Source organism: Bombyx mandarina, chromosome 26, assembly GCF_030267445.1.
Source record: "Bombyx mandarina strain Sakado chromosome 26, ASM3026744v2".
Classification (NCBI taxonomy): domain Eukaryota; kingdom Metazoa; phylum Arthropoda; class Insecta; order Lepidoptera; family Bombycidae; genus Bombyx; species Bombyx mandarina.
Window position 1 is genome coordinate 1,033,934 of NC_143232.1, and position 20,935 is coordinate 1,054,868.

Sequence of the window (20,935 nt, forward strand, 5' to 3'; positions counted from 1 at the left end):
ACAACAACTGATAACGAGAATATTAAAAGTAACTTCGGTAAAAGACAATAAGTTATTTTTACAAGCTACCAGTTATAGCCCTGTCCTGGTGAAACTGGAAAGGCCTCCGGGCCAACAATAATCTTTCAATCATAAAAAAAACAGTTACCCAATTCAGCCGGCTCAGCACATTTCTTAGCTTTTTTACTATTATTTTCTTTGACTACGGCCAGACCATTAACCCTTGTGGTCACACATTTCCAACTTGTCAATTCTACATTTTGTGGCTGGAACTCAAGGCATTGATTTACCTAATTTACCGGCACGATCTCTGGTCTCGAAGGGGAATGTAACGGTAGCTCTCAGATAATAATAACTTTAACTAATAATATAACTGGGAACAAATTACACAATGTTATCCAGCCCCAATTTAAAGTTCCCTGTATTATGGGTACATGAGACTGATAAACTTAGTTAAATATCTTTCAATAGATACATATACAGATAATAAACACCCAGACAGTGCTATCAAACCTGTTCATCACACAATTTTTGCCCGATGTGGAAATCACCACCACCACTCACGGCGCAACGGTTAGGAGCGCAACTACTGCACGATCGAAATAGTCAAAAAACTCAGAGGATAATACATGATATTTCTCTAAAACCTGAATATCTCACAATATGTGTGCAGCATGTACTGTAGAAACCTACCTTCAAAAGGACTCATTCTTATTCTTTCAAACATTCGATGCAAGTTGTGTCTGTTTGTCTTTTTAGAAACGCTTATCATCGAGTTTCACATCACAATAGTGTTAAAGACTAAGTAACTAACTAAGACTAGACTAACTAAATTAAAAAGATAAGAAACCTTGACGTGGCTCTTCTCGATCTTTTACAAGATAGAAGGGCTCTTATTTTGACCTACAATGTACTTTACAACTCAAAACCATAGTACATTTTCTCACAAAGAATATGACAACACTAAATTGTCTCTTTATAACTTCATCGCTCTACTTAGGTTTCATTGTCTATGGTTTTATTTACTTCGAAAATTTGGCAACAGGGCAACATCTAAATTGGTAACGTCAAATTTTTATTGTCGCAAATTTTCAGTCATTTTTTCGTATCAATTTACGTTTTTTTTTTTAAAACAACGAATAAAGCACATCTTTATAAGTTCAATTTAATTTCAGTTATAAAATATATTTCAACTTGGTATAGTAGACGTATGCAGTGTGTAACAGATGCTTGTGTTGTATTTAAATTGTCAGTGATAACGTGTGTGACTTTCCGCATAAATGAATAATGTCGCTGAGGTTGAAGGCACTGGCACTAGTGGAGGTGCTACTGAGGGTGCCACCGTTGTTTGTGGTGGATGAGTTCCTTAAGATCAGCCTAGGGCTGCCCGTGTCCAGCGAGGAAGTGCCAGTATTGAGCAATGTCACAGTGGACCACGTCGATATATTGGAGCCAGATGTGAATTACTACGATGCAAACTTCTATAATGCATTTTTCGTCACTTTTTTCAAGTTCCTTGTTTGCTGTTCAGGTAAGAAAAATATTCATACAGCATCAACACAACAAAATTATGACATTATTTTACAATAATTCAAAGTTCAATTTAAATTTTTGCGTAATTTTATTTGGACTATAGTGTTACTGATAAGTGATTCTACTTATATTTATAAATCAAGAATTTTGATTTTAAAAGGTATTGTAGTATTTTCTTTTTGCGAGTCATAGACTCATAACTAACTTTATAGTTTAAACACACATTTAATATTCTCCTCATTTTTCTGACGTTTCGAATACTGTAAAGCTTTCATGGTCAGGAATAACTAATCAAAGTAGACTTATTTACATTTTTACAAAAATAAACCAGGTATAATAGAGGAAAAATAAATGTTGTTGAAAAAGGGTACTTAAACAAAAATTCTTAGTATTTGAGAAATGTACCCAAAGTCCAAATTTCTGAAAGTGGACTGATATTTCAGAACAACAGTTTAAGATCTTATTTTGTTCCATAGTTGTAATATGTTTTTGGGCACCTCTAAAAATAAGCAAATTAGTTGCCGCAGTACAATATTCATCATTCTATTTTGACTTCATTCTCACAATCTAATGCAGAAATGGTGTTTATTATTGTTATTTATTGTGCATTTGAATTCTGATAGTGATTTAACACCGGATGGGTAATTTACCCACCTACTTATGTATGGCATAAGAAACTGACCTGCTTATGATGAAAATCAAACCATTATCTATACAGTTATTACTTATCAACAAGAATATACACACAATGGTCAGTTGCTACCACAATCAGCCTAATCAGAAAGTGTGTACCAAACATTTATAAGGTGGCAACTTGACAGGGGCAAGTTTGTGTCAGCCATGTTTTAGTGTGAATTTTATATCAAAACATGTCACTCTGCAAATGAAATTGCCATGGAATATTAGGTTGTACTGATAACTATTTTATTCTTTAATTTTTTTTTTCGTGTTTACTATATTTCACCCACATTCCTTTATGAAGAATATAGAGTCAGTAGGATCCAAAACTAAATTTACAAAAGGGATACAAACAAGTGATTTGTAATTTTGTATTAAAGAGTACTTACTCTCTAGTGCTAAACCTTCTGGAATGAAAACTTATATAGCAACATTGTGTTTTTTGTATTGGCTTTGTAGGCAGACAACTATATGGTTCACTTGATGGTTAGTGGTTAGTCTTCCACGGATGTCAGCAATGCCAGGCAGAACCAAGCCGCTATCTACTGTTTAAAATTTACCAGTTTTTTAAAACCAATTAATAAATTATTGAAATTATTTAATGAAACATTAGTGATACTAACAAGATATAAACTTATATATCTATAGATCTTAGCCTGTGAGAGAACAAGACATAATATTTCTGAAGCTTTAACTTCTACAGAAAAAAAACTCAAATCAGAAACACCTTCATAACTTAAGCGAAATTACAGAGTAAACTATTGTCATTGTCTAATATACTATTTCGGACAGTGACATGATGTATGGCTCCAAAATTTAAGAGCATTTAAGAGATTACAAAAACAATTCGTAATTACAAGAAAAGGACAGCAATACATCACAATTTTCATCAAAAACTTAACTGTTTTATCCCCATTAGACTTTGAGGTCACATCTCAAACTGGCTGCCAGTATTGACATGACATCTATTGGCAGTCTATTTCATATAAAACTTGTTGGGACATTTACATGCTTAACATGTTAAACATCACTCCGATTCTTAAGGAAGTTCCCTGTGGAAGTTGAATGGCATGTTAAAAACAATAACACAGACCAATAACCTCTAACTCCAAAAAAGTATGATTATCGTTTATTGAGTTATGATAAATATGTACCAAAATACAGTAGAACAACGGCCAGAAAATCAATTAAGGAAGTTGTTACATTTTGTGTTCGGTTTTTTATGATAGGTTCATAAGTGTAAAAGATGAACGTACTTTAATAAATTTGATTAAGTCATTAATTAGTGAATATTAATAAATTTTCTATAGTATATTAAGCATGTTAAACGCTGTAAGTCACTGGTGTTTGACATGGCCGTATCTGACAGACCAGCATCAGCCGTCGATGATTGAGCTCGTGCTTAACATGTTAAGCTTATTTCATAAAATACATAAACCTTGATAATTTATACCAAAAATAATGCTTAGAATCAACTACGTATAATATTGTCTTATCTTGACAAATTGCAAAAAAATATTGTCAAAATGACTAAGCGGTAAGTAGAAGTCAATGACATGTTTTCTTTTTGCTGTGTCATTGTCAAATTGTTCAGTTGTATTTGGAGACTGATGGATCTTAACAGTTAACATTCTATTTTAACTTCGTTCTTGTAAGCACAGCGATTGAGCAAAAACAATGAAGTTTAAAAAAAAAAAAAATAGGTTATTTTTTTTAAAAACTACATTGTTTTTGTATAATTTTTATGTCTTTGACCTTTCTAATGTTTAAATTACTTTGTGTCGTTAATCCTCCCGATCCACTAACGGTGCTTTTAGGTACCTCAAGCACCGGTCATCGTTCTCGCCCAACCCGTCGCTTGCGACAAAGGGCTCGGCGAGTAAATTAGCTCACTGAGTTTCTCACCGGATCTTCTTAGTGAGTCGCGTTTCCGATCCGGTGGTAGATTTTGCGAAGCACGACTCTTGCTAGGGTTCGTGTTACCAACATCGTCAGGTTTGAGCCTCGTGAGCTCACCTACTAACTTGGTAACGCTGATATGGTCTCTCTAGACCTTCAGCTTAGGTAGGGAAAAAAATAATAATAAATGCTGTAGTTCAGTGTAACTTCTTCAACAAACTGGTCCTAAAAAATTTATTGTTCTTGTAGGCAGACGAGCATACGGCCCACGTGATGGTGAGTGATTTTCGTCGCCCATGGACTTCAGCAATGCCAGGGGCAGAGCCAAGCCGCTGCTAACCTATTGACTGAAACTCAGTTATATAAAATAACTGACATTGAATCAATTTCCATAAGCCCTATATGTATCATAATTCCTTATATACCTACTATTAGGAACCTATTGATGTTTATGATAATTCGGCGGTCTTAATACTGAAGACACGAAAGAGTATTGTTTTTAATATTTCTTATTTCGACCATAGACATTATTCCCTTAAAATAGGTTTGTATTTGGAATAAAGCATCTTGCGGTGGTTGCCTGCAAATCAAGCCCGAGTTCTATTATAGTATCTATATATTAATACGTGAAGCAAAAACTTTGTATCCCTTTTCACGAAAATTGCGCGGACGGAGGAGTATAAAATTTTCCACACTTATAGAGAACATAGAGAAGAGGTGCACAATGCTAATATTTTTTTTAAATAATGCATAAAAGATACATTAAATCAATAAAGAAAACATTACACACACTACATACCATCTATTTGACGCACACACGCATGCATACTATTTATTGTCAAACTTTTGTTCTTGACGTCTGTTGTCAAATTGAAAATACATTAAATATTTTTTGTCTTTGTTAATATTTTTATAGTGTAGTCTTGGCGAAATTTGAGATTATAGAAGTATAAAATACAATCATAATAGTGTACAAACTTACAATCCCAATTAATTATAGTCGAATTTCGACTACTGCGGGACCTCTAGTTTAATTAAAAGGCACATAGAATTATGATCTATCTTCCGATCTTTTCTTTAGTTTTCGCTTCACGTAGACGTAATTAAAAGAACATTTACGGTTTAAATTCTCACTTTTTACATATGAGTCGTCTATTATCAAAGGTGGCACAATCTGTGCATTTGGAAAAAAAAACAATTATTGATATGTCAATACAGATTGATTTGAATATAATCGTCTCCTTCAAAGAATACGGTTCAAAACCTGCATTAAATAAAGGTTAATACTTAACCTGTTATTTATCTAAGATGTCGTTCAGAAGAGTTTTGTGACTGCCAATGGAATACAAAGTCAATAATTCGTTTTTCTGATTTACCAATAATTGTCCAAAAGTCACATTGCCGGCTTTGATAATAGTCGACTCATATAAGCATCTTAGCGCCCACAAAACTGTAAAGTTTTTGAAATAAAACAGTTACATAAAAAAAAGCATTAAATAAAACCGTAACAGTAGGTAGCTTTTATTATATGATTTTAATTTTAATATTAGATATAATTTCTCCGAGATTCAATCACAAGTCTATACTCGATGGTTGAAGGACTCACCTGTCCATGTTACCAGTGTGCTTAGTGTGTGTTTTTTAATGTTCTCGACAGCGTAAAAGTTAACTCCAATTTATAATCAGTGCCCTCTAGCGGCAAACGTAAGCAAACGTTCCAACTCCGCTCGAAAACGTTCAAACTGTCCAACGGCCAGGGCGATTGCGCTGTTAAACGAATTTCTGTCCGAAATCCAGGTTGCTGACGTATTTGCCGATCGTTGGAGAATACTTTTTTCCAAAATAATGTTATTTTTAACATAATAATATGTAGTACTTAATAATATTAATTATTGGTTTTTACTCGATGGTTGAAGGAATCACCTGCCCATGTTACCAGTGTGCTTAGTGTGAGTTTTTTAACGTTCTCGACAGCGTAAAAGTTAACACAAATTTATATTCAGCGCCCTCTAGCGGCAAACGTAGGCAAACGTTCCAACTCCGCTCCAAAACGTTCAAACTGTCCAACGGCCAGGGCAATAGCGCTACCAAACGAATTATGTGTGAAATCCAGGATGCTGACGTATTTGCCTATAGTTGGAGAATACTTTTTTCCAAAATAATGTTATTTTTAACATAATAATAGGACTTAATAATTTTAATATATATTTTTCTGTGTTAAGGGTTGAGGCGTTTTGGTGCAAACTGTAAGCCTGAATTTGAATTGAATGGAATAAATAAAATAAAATAAAACTCCATACAAATTTGAGTTAACTTTTACGCTATCGAGAACGTTAAAAAACTCGCACTAAGCACACTGGTGGTTCATGATGTACGTAACCTTATTTTAATGTACTTTATTGATGAACTATTGTTACTGGTGGTAGGACCTCTTGTGAGTTCGCACGGGTAGGTACCACCGCCCTGCCTATTTCTGCCGTGAAGCAGTAATGCGTTTCGGTTTGAAGAGCGTGGCAGCCGTTGTAACTATACTGAGACCTTAGAGCTTATATCTCAAGGTGGGTGGCGCATTTACGTTGTAGATGTCTATGGGCTTCGGTAACCACTCAACACCAGGTGGGCTGTGAGCTCGTCCACCCATCTAAGCAGTTTTTTTTTTTTAAAAACCGTGTTTTGTATATTAAACAAGAAAATTTCGTTTTGAGATGCCTCCTCAGGGAACGGAATAGTCTCGACGGAAATTCAAATCAACATGCTCCTTGTTTTAAATGACCGATAACTGGTGCAGAGCTTCTGGGCCGTGGGAACAATTGGCATTGTTTAGTACGTATGTGCGTAGATACTTGAGTATTCCGCTATAATTTTTTATGTGGGAAAAAAGAACGCCGATTTCGAAGCTTCGTTAATATAAAAATCTATACTAATATATTTTGGGAAGCTTAAACGACAAAGGGAAGATCTTCCACCGAGCGGGTGACATTTTCTCGGTAGACCGACGGTCCAAATGTTGTTCGGAACTTGTATATATGCAAGATTATCTTGAAAATTACGTAAGTGAGATTCAGGCATCTGTCAATTATCTTGCGTTGTATGATGGCTACCACCACGATATAAATCTACAGTGGTCTTTACGGATGTTCCGTTATAACTACTGCACCATGCATCCGGTTGACTTGAAACTTTGGTATCCATGTAGAAAATACATGTACTTAATGGATAGGCTAATATTTATATGAGTGTTGGGCTCCCTAATAATAATGACAATAAGTAATGAGGTTAATTTTAAATGCCCAGCGAAGCGGACGAGTACGGCTAGTAATACATAGTTTAAAACTGTTTAAAATATTGAATTGTTATCGGTCCTTGATGAGTATGTGAAATTTCGAGTTAATTCGTCTTTTGAAACGGCTCAAAATCACGTTCAAAGTTTTCGTTACATACACACATACTAACATACGCATGAAGCTAATAAAAGCGTATTAATAATATCACTGTTATTTTTATATTCGATTTATTGAAATTGCATTATTAATTTAAAAATAAATAAAGGAGTATTAAATATTTATTTCATTTCTTTAATAATACCAAATGTAATGATTTGAAGTCGTCGTGGTCTAAAGGATAAGACGTCCGGTGCATACGTCTTAAGAGATGCACCGGTGTTCGAATATCCGGCGGGTACCAATTTTTCTAATGAAATACGTACTCAACAAATGCTCACGATTGACTTCCACGGTGAAGGAATAACATCGGGTAATAAAAATCAAACCCGCAAAATTATAATTTGCGTAATTACTAGTGGTAGGACCTCTTCTGAGTCCGCACGGGGAGGTACCACCGCCCTGCCTATTTCAGCCGTGAAGCAGTAATGCGTTTCGGTTTGAAGGGTGTTGCAGCCGTTATAGCTATACTGAGTCCTTAGAACTTATATCTCAAGGTGGGTGGTGCATTTACGTTGTAGATGTCTATGGGCTCTAGTAACCACTTAATACCAGGTGGGCCCTGAGCTCGTCCACCCATCAAAGCAATAAAAGAAAAAAAGATTTAATACAAAATTAAAGCGTCAGTGTAGTAAAATAATTGAACGAATCAAAAAATGTGAATCAAATTGGTATTTTGTAGGTAATTTCTGGAGTATTAGTGAAAAAAAAACACTATTTTATTGCCTATTATAAATAATAATAAGATATTCTCAAAATTGACGGCATGAATCGATAGAAATAAGTTTCAGTTTCCCGGGTGATCGGAAGGTGCTTAAAAAATCAATGCAAAAAAATGTCGATTATTGGTGTCGCTTTTCATTATTACACTTTATTCACATACATAATAATATATAGACCCTCAAATACAACGTGTGATATGAAACTACGTTCCAAAAATAATGAAGTAGATAGAGGCGGAATATTAAAATAATACATGTAAATTAATACGTGAAGCAAAAACTTTGTATCCCTTTTTACGAAAATTGCGCGGACGGAGGAGTATGAAATTTTCCACACTTATAGAGAATATAGAGAAGAAATGCACAATGCTAATTTTTTTTTTAAATAATGCATAAAAGTTACATTAAATCGATAAAGAAAACATTACACACACTACATACCATGTATTTGACGCACACACGCATGCATACTATTTATTGTCAAACTTTTGTTCTTGACGTCTGTGGTCAAATTGAGAATAGATTAATATTGTTTGTCTTTATTAATATTTTTCGACTACTGCGGGACCTCTAGTACATGTAAATACATATAATTTTTTATTATTATGTTGCACTAACAATGTCTATTGATTCGGTCATACAATAAATACTCAACTACGCCATCTAGATTAAAACGTTTATTTAAATCTAGACCTAATAGAGTATGAGTTAAAATTTCAACAAAGCTGCATAACGTCTCAAGCGTGAAAGTTGAACGGACAAGCTTACTTTCACAATGTTCTCGATGAGATATTATAGTGAGGCTTAAAATAAACGAATTTACGAAAATTTTATAGAATAAAGTTCTTTGTTGATTACTCGGGGGATTCGAACTCATTAAATTTCAAATAGATAACTATAATATATTATTAACTAGCTGACCCGGCAGACTTCGTAGTGCCTCAATCGATAAATAAAAAACCTAAACTTTTGTATAAAATAAACTTAAAACAAACAAAAGGAATCCGTCTGGAAAATTGTTGTTTTTATTTAATTCTGAGCATTTTCATATTTATCTACCTTTTAAACCTTCTCTGGACTTCCACAAATAATTCAAGACCAAAATTAGCCAAATCGGTCTAGCCGTTCTCGAGTTTTAGCGAGACTAACGAACAGCAATTAATTTTTATATACATATATATAGATTAATTAGAACGGTTAGTTTTGCAAAAATGTTGTTTGTAATTTTTTATCCGTACTTCTGCCCTCGCAACGAGATAAGATAGATAATGGCTAATTATTTCTAAGCGTGCCTTAGAAATTTAAAAGTAATGACCCCACGCTTTTTTTACAATAAAATATTTTTTTCTTACACTATTTTTAATTCAAATTTATTAAAATTTATTTTCTATTTTTAGTTGGATTTTCTATAATTATAATAATAGCGTATTTTATTAGTTTTTTTAAACTATTATTTATTTTTCGTTTTTAGTTGAATTTCAGTTTTATTAATTATTATTTTTTCAGTTTTTTTTAAATATTTAATTGCATCGGTCCTTAATAAGGATATCAAATTTCGAGTTAATCCGACGTTTTGAAGGGGGTCGAAATCATGTTCAAAGTTTCCGTTACAAACATACATACGTACGTACATACGTCTGAAGCTAATAAAAGCGTATTAAAAATATAAATCTGACCATCTGCTGACATTTTTACGATATAGATCAAACTGAAGACTTGAATTCTCGTAAATAGGTAAGGTTTTCATATCTCAGGTTTCTTTAGCTTGGTGCGTATAATGCGGAGTTTACATTACGAAGTGTCATGCATGTTGAGCTCAGTTTCACGAAAGTAGTTTCGATATATGCGAAAGTAATTTCGTCAAAAAATTAGTGTCGCGAAATCCACAGTATCGCAGTAACCATGGCGCCATCACCATCAAAGCTAAATTCTATGCTATATGCTATATTCAATGTAGATAAAGAAATGCTGATATACCTATAAACTTAAAAAAAAGGTTGGTAGATTCGAGGATGGTCAACAAGAAGGCATTTAGGTGCAATGAAGTTAGTCTCTGAATTAGCAGATGAAGATCCTGAGAGCTATAAAAACTATTATCGAATGAGTGAATATAATTTTGCTTTTTTACTGTAGGTGTTTCGGGTCCCAGAGACACCGTTGTCGCTGATATTCATTAATAAAATCTATATTTTTATCTGTACTCCATCGTTGGTTTGCCATTTTCAACGTTTGAAGCGCGTCCGAACTAACAATTCACACGTCCGCACAGCGCAGGCCCTTTCGCGACATTAGTTTCACGTCGCGTTTACACTATGAAATTAGTTGCATGACATTAATTTCACCAAAAAATCGCGCAGGGCACGAAACTAATTTCCATGCATGAAATTAATGCATGCATTACGAAAGTATTAAATTACACGTGAAACTGTTAGTAAAACTAATGTCACGAAATTAATTTCACGCCACTAATTTCGTAATGTAAATTCGCCTTAAATTGCAAGCTTTTATACGAAATGTCCGAAGAACTTGCCTTCCAGCATTCCGACAATACAGATGTTTGAAATCAGACAAATATAATTATAATTTGCGTAATTATTGGTAGTAAGTCGTCGTGTAAAGCAGCTCGGGTACTGGGTAGGTAGCATCCGGCTCTATTCTGTCGTGATGAAGTGATGCATTTCACTGTTGAGGCAGCCGATGTACTGTAAAACTGATCCGCTGAGTTTCGTGCCGAACCTTGTCAGCAGGTCGCGATTCCGATGCATTCGCGAAGCATCTGCTCTTGAGCTGTTATATGTCCTTCGGAGACGATCGGGCAGCTGTTAGCAAATCCCGTCCTTATTAAGCTTGTCCAAGCCCTCGAGTCCTTGTAAAACTGGAAAGGTCTCCTAAAAACAATAATCTCAAGGTGTTGGCGGCAATTACTTTGTTAATGTGGACTTCGGTAACCATTTAACATCAGGTAGACCCTGAGCTCGTCCAACCATCTAAAAATAAAAAGCTTGTTTGTCGGTTTGTCAGAATTCGTAACAATTTCGGCCGAAATTGCAATCGGGCCGAAAGCGCCCGGAAGATTACTTAATGGTGGTAGGACCTGTTGTAAGTTCGCACGGGTAGGTACCACCGCCCCGCCTAATTCTGCCGTGAAGCAGTAATGCGTTTCGTTTGAATGCTGGGGCAGCCGTTGTAACTATACTGAGAAAATAGAACTCATATGTCAAGGTGGGTAGTGGCATTTACGTTGTAGATGTCTATGGGCTCCAGTGGGTTGTGAGCTCGTCCAAGAAACTAGCACGCGTATTCTGACAAATATACAGCTCGACCGATACCGATTTTAATTTAGTTGAAGCGTCACTGACCACGGAATTCCGATAAATGAATACATTTACACAATTGAATGTGTCTTCGATGGATGTTTCGCAAGGTCAATCGATATTATAGCCGAAGAAGCATCGATTACTTTGTTCGTTTATGCAAAATACAATTATTTTATTCTAGAAAGTTAGTACGCGAACCGTAATTGTTATAATTTATAAGCCACGTCCTGTGATCCGGACACGTGTCGGTGCGACAATCGTTAAATGAAATAAAGAAGGGTATTTAAAGGACTTTCATGCTGCCTTCTTCATTATTTATAAAAAAAAAACCTGCCTAAGCTGATAGCCTTGAGAGGCTATTTCAGCGTAACCTTAACTAGTAACCGTAATTATTCATATTTACACTTACACAACAATAAATTCTTTGTAGTTAAGTATCGATAAGTAGGTACAGTACGCGCAACATATGCCTTGTAAAGACAAACAAAACATATAATGCATTTATTTATCGTTATAACCCATAGACATTTACTGGTGGTAGGACCTCTTGTGATTCCTAGCGGGTGGGTACCACCACCCCGCCTATTTCTGCCGTGAAGCAGTAATGCGTTTCGGTTTGAAGGGTGGGGCAGCCGTTGTAACTATACTTGAGACCTTAGAACTTATATCTAAAGGTGGGTGGCGCATTTACGTTGTGGATGTCTATGGGCTCCAGTAACCACTTAACACCAGGTGGGCTGTGAGTCGTCCCATGAGATGTAGTCCACCCATATAAGCAATAAGAAAAAAAAAAATATCAGTACAAGTCACCTAAGATTTACGTCAAAACCATAAGTGAAAACTAACAGATAATAAAAAAAGTACATTGAAATATTCGTAAAAATAGGAGGCGTTTCATGGGTTGGCGCAGCCCGGTCTAAGGTTTGTACAGTATTATGACCACTTTTTTTTCCTACCTATGTTGATAACCTTGAGAGGTTATTTCATCTTCAACCTAACGCGTAGGTGAGCTCACGGGGCTCAAACCGGAGTGATGCTAACACTGACCCTAGCAAGAGCAGTGCTTCGCAGAATCTACCACCGGATCGGAAACGCGACCCATTGAGAAGACCCGACGTGAAACCCAGTGGGCTGTGTCTGTGGGTTAATTCGCTCTTCGAGCCCTTGAGGACGATGAGGACTGTGACCGGTGCTTGTGGTACGTAAAAGCACCGTTAATGGATCGGGAGGATCCGTAATGACGTGTTTTGGGCTGCCTTTGTCTATTTTATGTAGGGTTTTTATACAATTAATAAAACCGAAATATAAAGCTATCTTTTTTATCCTTCTTAATACATAGTTGGTTGCCTAAAGGGCTATTCCAATAAAGAATGGATAAAAAAAAACTACTGGATGAAAGTTAGTGTGGCAAAGGATATTCATCTATACATATATTAGTAAAATTTGAGTGTCTGTTTGTAATATTGAAATAACTAATATTGAAAAAAATACCAATAGCTACATCGAATAATTTTAGATGCTAGTTTTGCTAATTCGAGAGGTGAAAGGCTATTTTTTATTCAATGAAAAAAACACTACACTCACTACCATGTATTTGAAAAACACTCGCACACACATACACTCTTTTGTTTATTATTAAAGTCTGTGGTCTAATTGAGAATAGATTAATACGAGTATTGTTTGTCTTTAATATTAATTGTCTATAGTGTGGTCTTGGCAAAATTTGTGATTATAGACATATAGTAAATAGTCTTTGACAATAGAATCATAATAATCTTCAGACTTATAATTCCAATTATATAATTGTCGAATTTCGACTACTGGGGAACCACTAGTACCAAACAAACAGATCTTTAATTACAAAGATAAATGACGCGTTATTTCGCTTAAACCAAATAGCCTAGATTTTACTCCTCGATGTGTAGATCCTCGTTCGTCAGCCAATTTTGTGCTGGCGTAATAGAACGCAGAGTTGGTTTAATGTCTTCTAGGTTTTCGCAATCGTCCTTTCCAATCTTACGTCCCTATACGAAATAATTTGCGCGCCGAACACTAATATTCAAGTATAACCCGTTGCCTAACTCTTAGTTTTACCTGGCATCAAATGTACAACCTGAAACGTGTGTTCACGGATGCTCACGGCAGTTCAGAGCTTCAACACAGCTTAACACGGCTTGTTAATAATAGTATCTCTAACAAGATCAAAATGAACGAAAGCGTGACACGCTCACGGTATTATAACAGTTGTTTATTATAATTGCAATTGTCTGTTAGTCTGAAATTGTCTGAAGTGTATACAAACTACTACAAACATTACAAACATATTTTCACGATCCCATAAACACAAATTGAAACAAGGTCTATATATTAATTTTTTTTTTATTCCTTAGGTGGGTAGATGAGCGCACAGTCCACCTGGTGTTAAGTGATTACTGCAGCCTACAGACATTTACAACGTAAATGCGCCACCCACCTTGAGATATGAGTTCTAAGGTCTCAGTATAGTTACAACGGCTGCCCCGCCCTTCAAACCGAAACGTATTACTGCTTCACGGCAGAAATAGGCGAGGTGGTGGTACCTACCCGCGCAGACTCACAAGAAGTCCTACCACCACTGCGTTGGATGCAGGTGGCAACTTGAACTGGAGATCGACCTTAGAGGCCTATGTTCAGCAATGGCAGCTATAGGCTGAGATGATGTTAGCTGATTGTGAATTATGTCAGTCTTCAATATTTGTAGTTTTATTTTTAATAGGTAATTAAGTTTATTAAAATAAGGAATGAGTATATCAAAGGAAGTGTGAAAGTAGCCCCGGTGATTGACAAATTAAAGAGCGGACGGTTAGCGTGGTATGGATATGTGATGCGTAGAGAGGAGATGCATGTGACTAGAAGATGTATGGAAATGTTCGTGCAAGGTAGACGGGGAAGAGGTCGACCGAGAAGAAGACATGGATGGAGTGTGTGAATGACGTTATGAAAGAAAGAGGACTGAGTGTTGAGGTGACGGCTGATAGAAGAGAATGGAATAGAAAAATTCTCTGTGCCGACCCCACCTAGTGGGATAAGGTGGAGACAAAGAAGAAGGTCATTACCTTTATTATCCATTCGGTTTGTTTTTAATTAAATAGTTCGAATCTGCCTTATCTGAGTCACGTAATTGACGACAGCCTGTTTAAATTATAATTAGACGAACGAACTCTTGGATGAGCTGTGGTCAATGTTCGGACATTGTACCGCGAACATGGCAATGTCAGTAACATTGACCACTCGGATGTTACAGAAGCCGAAAAGTAAACACTCCGACCCCTTTAGACGTGTATCGTTTCGACTGCAGCTTGGACATAACTAAAACCACTATTAAGCTTCAATTTGGCGACTTCTTGTAATCTATATACATAAAAATGAATTGCTGTTCGTTAGTCTCGCTAAAACTCTAGAACTGCTGGACCGATTTGGCTAATTTTGGTCTTCAATTATTTGTGGAAGTCCAGAGTAGGTTTAAAAGGTAAAGATAAATATGAAAATGCTCGGAATTAAATAAAAATAACAATTTTGTTTTTCCTTTGATGTCCCGTCGGACGGATTCCTTTTGTTTGTTTTAAGTTTATTTTATACAAAAGCTTACGTTTTTTATTTCTCGATTGAGGCACTACGAAGTGTGCCGTGTCAACTAGTAATTGTTATAATAGTAATAACTGTGAACAAATCACGCACGTTCGTCCGGCCCGAAATTAAGATTCCCTGTGTTATGGATAGTTATATACGTTTAAATATATAGATAATAGACACCCAGACAAAAAGCAAACAAACATCCGTGTAACGAACACCTGTTCGAACGTTTGCCCGATGTGGAAATCGAACACATGACTCGGCGCAACGGTCAGGGTCGCTAACCACTGTTCCACCGAGTTAATCAATTGTAATTATTATAATCTTGAAATATCGACGATTCTGTCCACTCTGGCAACAGGGACCACGAAAACTGTATTCTAAAAATCCAAAACATTCGTAATGACAATAAGGAAAACGAGATAAAATCGTAAAAGTGACTTTAATTTTGTCTTATCACTCGCGAAAACTGATCAAAATAGACGTACTGTGTGAACGTAACTCGGAAAGTAAATCGTAAATAATGAAACCTCACAAATTACGCAACAAGTACCTGAACATACGAGATATCGAAAAACGTATAATGTACAAATCTAGAAAATAATAACGTATTATGTAGTTTTAATACCATAAAAAAACGCTGTAATAGCAAACCGAACTAACAATTCATTTCCTCATTCTTTTATCTTGTTGATACCGGTTCAGGATATTTGAACGAAATTACAACGTTATTATATTCTCAGCGGTCCTTGATTGCGTGTGCGAATTTTTATGTTAATCGGACGTTTTGAAGTCGGTGGAAATGATGTAGAAGGATTCAGATACATAAAAACACGCTCATCAAGGGAAGCGTCAGAACGATACTTTAAAAAAGCGGCGCGACACGATAACCCTCTTATTGTGGCCGCCGCTAATGACATCAGCCTAGGCGAGGAGACAACGCTAACCGTCACTCGAAACGTGTTTTGTCGGATCTCCCTTATCCACTTTGGGTGCATTTGGGATCTTCAAGCATCAGTCAGTGTCCGCTTCCGTTGTATTCTTCGCCGTAATCGACGGCTTCGTTGAGCGAATTAACCCATAGACCATGGGAAGCACTGCTCCTGCTAAGGCCTATGTTCGCACATATTCTCAGATTGAGCTCCATGAACTCATCTACCAGTCACATTACTTAACTGGAATAGCCCTTTAAGCTACCAGTGAATATGTAGGCAAATAAATAATCGCACACACACCAAGGTATTAAAACGGTATGATTTACTTTCGTACCTTAGGTTCATCGTCTGCCTGTATTAAGCAAATGGTTCGGCTAAATTGGATCAAACACACCAGCTTAATAATTTGGCAGACTAATTCGAATCGACGGCTAGTCCCGTCCGACGGACTTTAACGATTATGTTAAACAAAGGGTCTCTGGTTCCTAGATTATTCGGAACAACGAACCTTGCTCCACGAATCGTATTTCGGCTGACGGTGATGATATGTGATAACAGTCTTCGCATTTCTTTTTTGTTATTGGTTAGATGGATGAATGAGTTCACCTTGTAAGCGGAGATCTTAGAACTTATATCTCAAGATGGGTGGCGCATTTACGTTGTAGATGTCTATGTGCTCCAGTAACCACTTAACACGAGGTGGGCTGTGAGCTCGTCTAGGTGGGTCCTAAGCGTTAAAAAAAGGTATATCTCACATTAGGTACGGCGCCTTGTGAGCCCGCACAGCTAGGGGCCACCGCCCTGCTTATAGATATATCTAGTCAGGTCATAAGTATTGTCACACAGTAAAAACTTTTCTTTTAGAATGCTGGCCACAAAAAAGTTTATTGAATTCGAATTTCGAATTGTTCATGAAAATAAAAATGTATACTTTTAGAATTTTACTCATTTTTAAATATGGAGTGGACGCTTAAAGAAGACCGTGTTGCAGTTATTGCGTTGCATCGTTGCGGTTACGCGCCAATTCAAATTTTTAACATACTGAAAAATTTTAATATAACCAAAAGATTCGTTTATCGTACCATCAAACGATACAATGAAGACTCTAGTGTAGATGACAGGTCAAGAAGTGGTCGCCCTCTGTCTGTTAGGACTCCAGCAGTGATAAAAGCTGTGAAGTCGCGAATTCAAAAATATCCCAAACGTAAGCAAAAACTGTTGGCCCTTCAGATGGCGATAGACGACTGACCACGCAGATTGAAGGCCTGTATTCAAAATCACGGAGGTCGTTTTGAATAAACTTTAGTGTCATAAGAATCTATGTTTTGTTAAGTTCATTTTGGTATATGAATGGTTACATAATGAATAAACTTGTTTCAATTATTTTACATTTAACATGTGACAGAATTTATGACCTGACTAGGTAATTACCGAAATCCGTTCCGGTTCGAAGGGTGAGACAGTTCGTTGTTGATATCTATTGGCTCCGGTGACCACTTAACATCTGAGTCCAGAGCTTGTTCACACGTCTAAGCGACATGACTAATATCATGGTCTATACTTAATATTATAAAGCTGAAGAGTTTGTTTGTTTGTTTGTTTGATTGAACACGCTAATCTCAGGAACTACTGGTCCGATTTGAAAAATTCTTTCAGCGTTAGATAGCTCATTTATTAAGGAAGGCTATAGGCTATAACATCACGCTAAGACCAATACAAGCGGAGCACCAATAAATAATGTTTCAAAATCGGGGTATTTGTCTCTTTTGAGAGCTTCCGCTGCGTGCGCTGCGGAAACGGTTATAGTTTCACTAAAATAATGTATGACAAAATTGTTCTCCTTTAAAAGTTTTAAAAAAAGTCCGCGACAGCATATGTCTGTATTTAAAGGTTGGCTAACTATAACGTTTTTTATGCTAACCAAATTTGTTCTAAAATAAAGCATTATTTGTGAAGGTGTTAACAAAAGCATTTTTATCGACTAAATAATGTCTTTTTATCTTTTCAGGATGTTTATCGTCACTCTGCATTTTCGTACTATACGCGAAGCACCTCATCATCGTATACCTTTACCTCACGTCGCTGGGCATCGTGTTCGTGTCGTACTGGACCAATGTATCCGCAATCAAACAGATACAGGCTCTCGCACAGCTAGCCACCTCGCCTCACCACTCGTCCAGCATCCTCGAGGACATTCTAAACTTAAACCTTAAAAATCTGTTCGATCTCGACGGACCCGGCGTTTTGGTGGTACAGAACTTCGCGATACAGTTCGCTCTCTCGATCGTTTTCAGAAACGTCCACCTCGGGCCCCGCGTGCCTCTGATACAAAAGCTACTGCCGGTCAGTTTCATGGCCCCCTCGTTTTTGGCCATGCTACCGATGCCGCCAAATCTTCTGCACCACTCACCAGTATTTTCGTCGTTACTACCACTTCTCCTTGTCAAATTTGTACTGTGGTCGTCGACTTACACCATCATTCACGTTATCTACGCCGGCTACCAGCACGGTAGATTGTTTGTTAGCAATTACGGTCTGTCAGCGTTAGTCGAAACTGAGTGGATGCGACTTAACGTCCCCTGCGTTTTGAGGGTTTTCTGGGTGCTGCGAGTCGCCGAGCACGCCATTCTCCTGCTCATGGATAACTACGATGAAGACACAGAGGAAGGTGTCCGAATATCTACGCTGCTTGCTGTGCAATCGCTCGCTTCAATGGCGAAATCCTTACTGGTGACGGGCTGTGAAACCATCACCGCGGTATTAGGAATGACATCAGTGATCTCATTTTTCTGCCATTACATTGGAAACTTCTTCCAGTGGATTCTGTTGACCGACGAGGAAGAAGACAAAAGTATCGGAACCGTATCGGCGATTCTGTTTTACATTTTAGCACTCCAAACTGGTCTAACTTCTCTACATCCAGAGAAGAGATTCATTCGTTTGTGCAAGAACGTCTGCTTGTTGTTCACGGCTCTATTGCATTTCCTACACAACATAGTCAATCCGATGTTGATGTCGTTGAGTGCTTCGCACAATCCGAGCATTCACCGGCACGTCAGGGCTCTGGGCGTATGCGCGTTCCTGATAATCTTCCCCATATCGCTACTAGTGTACTTGTGGTCTCAACACAACGTGTCCACTTGGCTATTAGCGGTCACCGCCTTCAGCATAGAAGTGATAGTCAAAGTGGTCGTTAGTCTCATGATATACTCCTTATTCCTGATCGACGCCTACAGGAGCACGTTCTGGGAGCAGTTGGACGACTACGTGTATTACATACGCGCTTTCGGTAACACGATCGAATTCTGTTTCGGTATTTTCTTGTTCTTCAACGGGGCCTGGATCCTGTTGTTCGAATCGGGCGGGGCGATCCGCGCCGTCATGATGTGCATACACGCGTACTTCAACATATGGTGCGAAGCGAGAGCCGGCTGGTCCGTGTTCATGAAGCGTCGCACCGCGGTTAACAAGATCAACTCGCTCAAAGAGGCCTCGTACACTCAACTCAGTAATCTGGACGACGTGTGCGCGATCTGCTACCAGGAAATGCACTCGGCGAAGATAACGCGCTGCAACCATTTCTTCCACGGCGTCTGCTTGAGGAAGTGGTTGTACGTGCAGGACCGGTGTCCGCTGTGCCACGATATCCTGTACAAGATCGACAACGACGCGAACAAAGACTCGAACTCCGACGCCGAGGCGGAGGAGAACAGAAACAACCAGAACCATGTGTTGGAAGAGGGGGCGGACCTGCTGCTGGGGGATGGCGTGAGGTGGCTCCGCCAGAACTAATCTCCCATACTCGCTTGAATGTCTCTAAAGTATAATAATTTATATAACGACTTATTTGTGTGTGTGGTATAATCCTTTCGATTTGTATAGTAAGTTATTCGTTTTAATATTATAGTTATCAAAACGGCACACCTGTGATTTACGATTCTTTATATTATTATTATGTTTCGTGATAAATTATATTTCGTTAAGGGCGTTTGCACGTTCAAATGGACGTGTGGCTTTCGGAGTTCCCTAAAATGTACAAGTGAAAAATTACTAGTTTTCAAATTTATCAGGAGCTAAATGCAATAAATATTTATAAAAACAAATACAAATGCTTTAAAACTTTAAAAAGAAAAAATACCGATTTTTTACAGAACGTTACGTACTAAATAATATGGCTAAAATTTGGAAACGAATTTAAAAATAGTAATTTTTCTCTAAAAAAAATTGTAAATAAAACTTTATTTTAGTAGAGCATTTGTTTGAATTATGATACGTCGATTTTACCATTTTAAAAGAAAAGCAACCGAACGAAAAATGATGTTAAACAACAGATAAAATTGACAAAGGTAGCACTTAATAAAAAAGTTCGGCTGAAAACTACGCATGTCGGGGCTGCATTTTTTCTTTAAAAATACCGCATTGCGGTCGTCCGTAAAACTCCGGCCCGTCTTTATTCATATATTAAGCCACGGCTTACAATGAGGCTTGGATCACACTGTAAACACTGTAGCGAGTGGGCCGTAAGAGCCCGTAAAAGGCCGCGTGTATATAAACGAAATTAAAAAAAAAAACATAACAGAAGCGCTTCATCAGTGTTGCCAATGTTGAATTTAGTTCTATTTGAATTATACAGTCTCGGGAAATTCGATATTTACTGGAATGTATGCTATGACAGATTAGAACCTACCGAATGTTGTCTGTGTTTCTACACTACGTGAACAGTGCAGTAAAAGCTGCCAAAATCGTATCGCCCCGGCAACTGTTGCATAAAATTTGAAGCGACCTTCATTAGGGCTATC

The 20,935-nt window shown here is 37.2% G+C and overlaps 1 protein-coding gene across 1 annotated transcript; it reads left to right on the top strand.

Annotated features, from left to right (window-relative positions):
• Positions 1-955: 955 nt before the first annotated feature.
• Trc8 (TRC8 ring finger protein) lies at positions 956-20,385 on the top strand. The gene is made up of 2 exons (XM_028187667.2): positions 956-1,531; positions 18,145-20,385. Exons 1-2 carry the CDS (start codon positions 1,288-1,290, stop codon positions 19,926-19,928), a joined length of 2,028 nt encoding a protein of 675 aa, XP_028043468.2. The 5' UTR covers positions 956-1,287; the 3' UTR covers positions 19,929-20,385.
• The last annotated feature ends 550 nt before the right edge of the window (positions 20,386-20,935 follow it).

Bases quoted from the DNA above. Each gene is read 5' to 3' on its own strand.
- Trc8 (XM_028187667.2), top strand. From the start codon at position 1,288: ATGTCGCTGAGGTTGAAGGCACTGGCACTAGTGGAGGTGCTACTGAGG. The intron at 1,532-18,144 runs GTAAGAAAAATA...TTATCTTTTCAG, and splicing joins GTTCCTTGTTTGCTGTTCAG to GATGTTTATCGTCACTCTGC.